The sequence below is a fragment of the Cariama cristata genome, unplaced genomic scaffold (assembly GCF_000690535.1).
Source record: "Cariama cristata isolate BGI_N322 unplaced genomic scaffold, ASM69053v1 scaffold4846, whole genome shotgun sequence".
Taxonomy (NCBI): domain Eukaryota; kingdom Metazoa; phylum Chordata; class Aves; order Cariamiformes; family Cariamidae; genus Cariama; species Cariama cristata.
Window position 1 is genome coordinate 135,476 of NW_009620262.1, and position 5,253 is coordinate 140,728.

At 41.9% G+C, this 5,253-nt stretch overlaps 1 protein-coding gene across 1 annotated transcript in view; it reads right to left on the bottom strand.

Moving 5' to 3' along the window:
- ADAMTS18 (ADAM metallopeptidase with thrombospondin type 1 motif, 18) overlaps positions 1-5,253 on the bottom strand; it is a gene marked incomplete at its 5' end in the record, with an annotated part of 50,038 nt that overhangs the window by 1,701 nt on the left and 43,084 nt on the right. Inside the window, 3 exons of the mRNA XM_009701550.1 lie at positions 2,299-2,446; positions 3,880-4,092; positions 4,470-4,661. Of these exons, the coding sequence (XP_009699852.1) occupies positions 2,299-2,446; positions 3,880-4,092; positions 4,470-4,661 (553 nt within the window). The remainder of the gene's footprint in view (positions 1-2,298; positions 2,447-3,879; positions 4,093-4,469; positions 4,662-5,253) is intronic.

The window sequence follows — 5,253 nt, forward strand, 5'->3', positions numbered from 1 at the left end:
CTGTTGTCTGTGTTCTCAGATCAGCTAAGCTGAGTCACAGAAGATAAATGCTCCCTCACATAGCACAGACAGCTTCTCCATATTCTGCAAGCCAGGAGTCCTCTCTGTCTCTCTATAGGAACTTCTTTTGAGTAGTCACCACTTTGCTTTTTTTGATTCCCTTTTATATGATTGCAAAGGTGATTTTATATACCTTTATCACCCTCAAATTTATTTGAATTAATAAGAAAATAATTTAATAATAAATTTTTTTTCAAATATGCCATTTTATCCCTCAGTTTCTAAAAAAATAAGCCTGTCTGTAAATGCTAATGTTATGTAAAGAAAATACTGTCCTCAGACAAACAGTTGTTGAGGAATGAGGAAGCTCAGTACTGTACTGCGGCCTTTCCACTCCACAGCATTGCCTTTCTATTCTTAATTGAGTGTCAGTAGGGATGCAACTGGGAGCTCAGCACCAGCTTTCACGTTACTTCACCTGCTGTCCACCAGACAGAATTTGCCTCTGGGAGGACTCAGAGCAGACAACAGAAGAAAAACATGCACAGCATGAAGTGAGGGAAGCTGTTCTCCTGAAGTCAGGAAGACGCTCTCCTGCCATGGAAGGGTAAATTTTCAAAAATTATAAATTACTGGTTAAAAAAAATGTATAAGCACTGAGGAGACAACGTTAAGAAATCTTAATGTATCTTTGGGAGATTGGAGTGCAATACTAACACTACAGAGGTACGGATGGCCTCTTGGCCGTACTTGACTCTTGGGACCTAATCCAAAGACCATTGGAATGAACACAAAGAGTCCCTCAAACTTCAATGGATGTGGATCAGGCCGTCAGTTCCATATTTCTGTTTACTCAAGCATTTATATGTTGTTTAAATTGTCATTCATTTTAAGCAGTTGGATTTACTAGGAGTTACGGTGACCGTAACTGTATCTAACAGAGGGATGGAAATGACCCAGTTAGTCTAGGGAAGTGTGTAAACTCTCTCTGAAACATTAATTTCTTGACTGTGATCACTGAGCTGGAGCTGCACGGCTGATAATAGAGACTGATTTGCTTCAATGTGATTCCAGCACAGATGGTTCCCTCTCTTTTTGCTGGTTTAGACAGAAAGTTAGAGACCAGTGAAGAGAGAATTGATCTCTAGAGCCTGACAACCCAGTTATAATAAAGGGGAAAGGGCTCCTGCAGATGTGAGGAGAGAGAGAAACAGGCCAAGGCTAAAATTAATAACAGACATTACTCCAGACATGAAATATAGCGGAGGAAAGCAGGGATGAAAGAAAAGTGCTTGCTATATCATGACAGAAAAGGATGTAACAACAGAAACTCTGAAGTACAGCAGAAACTTTTAGGAAGGTTAATTCGAAGTGTTAAGAACATTTACTTATAAAAACAGCAGAACTCTTTAATGATCCCTTTTAGGACCATTCCGCCTATATATCCCTGTTTGGATTCAGGTCCCCTCATGTATCAGTTTGATACTCTGTATGTCTCAAGTTGATGCCGTAGAACAGTTTGTTAAGCTGTCGCTGGGTTTTACAGGGTTCGTGGGCAGAGTGAATGCCAGGAATCGGTACAGGTGGGGGTGGTTGGCCAATGTCAATTTACAAGATGCAGGGCCAGAGCCTGACCTTTGCTCCTAACTCTATTACCACCTTGCTCTTGTAATCCGGCCTAGGTTTTACAGAGCTCACTTTTAGCTCCCAGTTTTAAAATGGTAACAAGACAGTTAATGTATGGTATTTGGAAAGTTAATGTTTAAAGTGCTGTCGCATACCTAGATAACTAGCGTTATATGGGACAAACCTGGACCTCCATGAGCTTTTGTCCCCGCAGTTAAGAAGTCACCAACTGTAACCAGCTTGTAAGCAAATATATGGGCTGGGGCTAATGCACCACTCTCTAAAAATAAATGGCAAATTCGTATTGCTTAGCTCAAAAGTTGCTATTTTTAATCATAAACCAGTACCACCATGGGATGCTTCTATGTTATTCTACAAGATAGTGTAAAGATGCAGCTCAGAACCAAAAGACATAACTTTTTGACATACTTTTTTTTTAACATAGCCCTGTTTTTCAAATCTCCTGTGTCAGTTATACTGTCAAGCCTGCTTTAAGAGGGTTCACTTTGAGAAGAGAGATGCTGTAGTATCAGAGAGTAACTGTAAAGCAGAAGAGTCTGGGAAGAAATAATTTATGAAGGAACATGCCAAATACTAATGTTCAGTGGGTGTAACTGGAAAAGGTGATTTTTGCTGGATATAGAGTTCTAAGCATGTAGAGCCGAGTTTTACCTCTTTTCACAGGGACTGGGCAGAAGTTAGTATTGCAAGCTCTCAGGACTGCGGGTTTCTGATGGGGCAAGCACCCAGAAGCTGGTCTTCCTTGGCGCAGGCACTGTACGCTCCGGGTTTGCACTCCCCCTCCACATGTTACTGTACACTGTAGAGAGGAAAAGAGTAAAGGCTGTCTTTCATTACAGAGACTCTCTGGGAGCCCATGAAAGCCAAAGGAGTAACTCTGAAGGGCTTCGGATGAGACTGTCACAGCGAGAGCGGTCAGGATCGGATGTGTTGCTGTTCAGCAACCCCCATCAGGACCAGCTTTTCCAAGATGTGTGCATCTGTTCTCCCTTCCGAAAATTTGGTTATTTAAGGACTCGGCTGAAAATCTGGGTCCTTACTTAGGCATCAAGACAGAAATTGAACATTTTAGAAAACCTGTTCCTGATTGTCTGCAATGATTTCTTTTGAATTCTGAGCCCCTGGGCCCAATCCTGCTGTCTGAACTGAGATAAAACTCCCATTGGAACTATAATTATGGCAGTATCTGGGGAAAAACACTCTGTTTGCAGGAAGATCTATGAAGTATTTTAAAATGAATAAGCCTTTTACTTGTATGTGTTTCATGAAAAGTTGTCTTTAAGATAAATGTGATCATTTTCATCTGATTAGAATTGTCAGGCATACATTGTTTCATGTAAATGTTATTAAATGAGTGTGTGTCTCATTGATATGTGACTCATAAAGTAGATAAGTTCCAGAAATACAGAAGCTTGTTTGCAAGAATGTAGAAACAAATACAGGCTGATCCCGTAATTAATCATAGTATTTAGGGAATTCCAGGCAATCTGTGCAGATGCTCAAATACATTGTGCATATAGATATGTAATAGTTCAACCACAGTGCAGTTTGAAGAACACTGAGAAGAAAGCCTTGGAAAAGGAGCACGGAATGTAGTGCCTCTCAAGCATGAATAACATTTTTAGGTGACATTCTTCAGTTTCAGGACAAAGCAATGGGCTGCACCAGAGTACATGATGGATGTGGACCAGCTGCATCATGTTTCATTGGCTGAGTGGTGCGACCTTCTTTAGGGAATGGCTACGTGCAGGAGACACCTGTGGGCTGTTAACGCTGGAGATACCTCCTCCGTTCAATCGGACTTCTGACTACATCACAGTGTAAGGCTGGAGCTAGCTTTAATCGAGGTCGGTTGGACTCACATTGCCATGGTCACAGTGGCGTGGTCTTCAGCATTTTACACCTGCCAGGTGTTTGTGCCACTCCAGCTAGCATTCATTCTGTGGCATACGATATGGCGGCTTTTCTCCGTTTGGTGCTCTCTAAGTCCGGCACGGCAACCTCACCTTCTAATTAGGGTGGATACACTGTCCAACAGTCAGCAGCCACATTGCAGTTGTTTCCTTCTTCAATGCTGGGTGGTGAAAAGCACTAGGGAACGCTGCTTGAACTACTGTGTGGAGAAACTTGCTCCTTTTGTAACCTCCGTAGAAGCCATGACATGAAATATTGCTGGAGAAAGAGTGCTAGCTGGGACAGGGAGAGAGAGGCAAGAAAGTTTCCCATTCCTACCTGCTGCCAGGGAGAGGAATACCAGCCAGACACCATGTTATACAACATTTGCGTTGGACAGGCTCCCTTGTTACAAGCTTCTTCCAGGTCAGTGTTTGGTTTCTTGATGTTTCTACATCTTCTCTGAGGAAAGGTGATCAGTTTCCCATGGATGCTTTTCTCACCGCATTTTAGTTCTCGCTTTTGTACACCTGGTCCACAGGAGGCTGAGCACTGCAAAGGCAAAGTACACCTTTTAAATCTATAGAAACACATTCAGATAATAGAGAATGTGCTATATGCAAGAGACCCCAAATTATGCGAAACTACAAAAGCGTTATATAACTAAACCCACAAAGACCATGTTCTGTAATGTATAAACTGAAATATGAATCCAAGTCAGTGAAAGTCCTGAAAAACAAAGACATCAGGGTACATCTAACTACATCGGGATCTAAAGAACTGTGTTTTTATAGCAGCTTGCCTAGAACACCTGATTCTTAAATGACAGCTGAGCTTTCTTTCCCCCACATGGTTTCTGTGTGTCCCTGAGTCAACATTTCCAAGAGCAGCAAAGGAAGGCACCGAGACATGGAACTGCACCACTTTACCTCACTCCAGGAAGAAATCACCCACTGGAGTCGGTCGTTTTTGGGGCAGCGTCCTAGCACACAGGTCTGCTGGGATTCAGGTTTATGGTCTTTGCTGCACATACTGTCAGGCAAGATTTTAACCTTGGGAGAACCGGTACTTTTGCAGTAGACATCCCGCTTCTTAACACCTCTCCCACAAGTCTTGGAGCACTGTGATGGAAAGAAATACTCATTTGAACTAGAGGAAATGAAAATTGGCATGATTTGTATTTTACAGCAGAGCATAGAAACCATGGCTAATGTGCTGTGTAGCTGCCATTATAATATAAGTAAGGTTGAAATTCTATTGGTAAATAAGTGACAGTAACATCTGTACGTCACCTCTAAAACATTGTTCTAAGTGCTTTCTTAATGTAAACTATGAACTCTTACAGCCCCCATGCAGAACAGGTAAGTAATATCTCTCTTCCGTAGATGAGGTAACTTGGACTTGTGAGCAAAATGTTTTTTTCCCTGGACAGCAGAGTTGAAAGCTGGTTCTAAACTCCCATCGCAAAATCTCCCACGGCAAGATGTTCTCAGCTATTTGTTATTTTGTCCTCACCTTGGCCTAGAGGGATGAGAAAGAGGCAGAGAAAACTACCCAGGGAATCTATACATAACTCCTTCACCAAATGAATCTCACTGCAAGACAGAGTCTGATACAGACAATGGTTAAGAAGTTGGACCAAAGATATTTAATTGCCAAGATTACAACTGAAGCTTAGGACAAGTCACCAGTGAATAAATATGCATTGCTGAA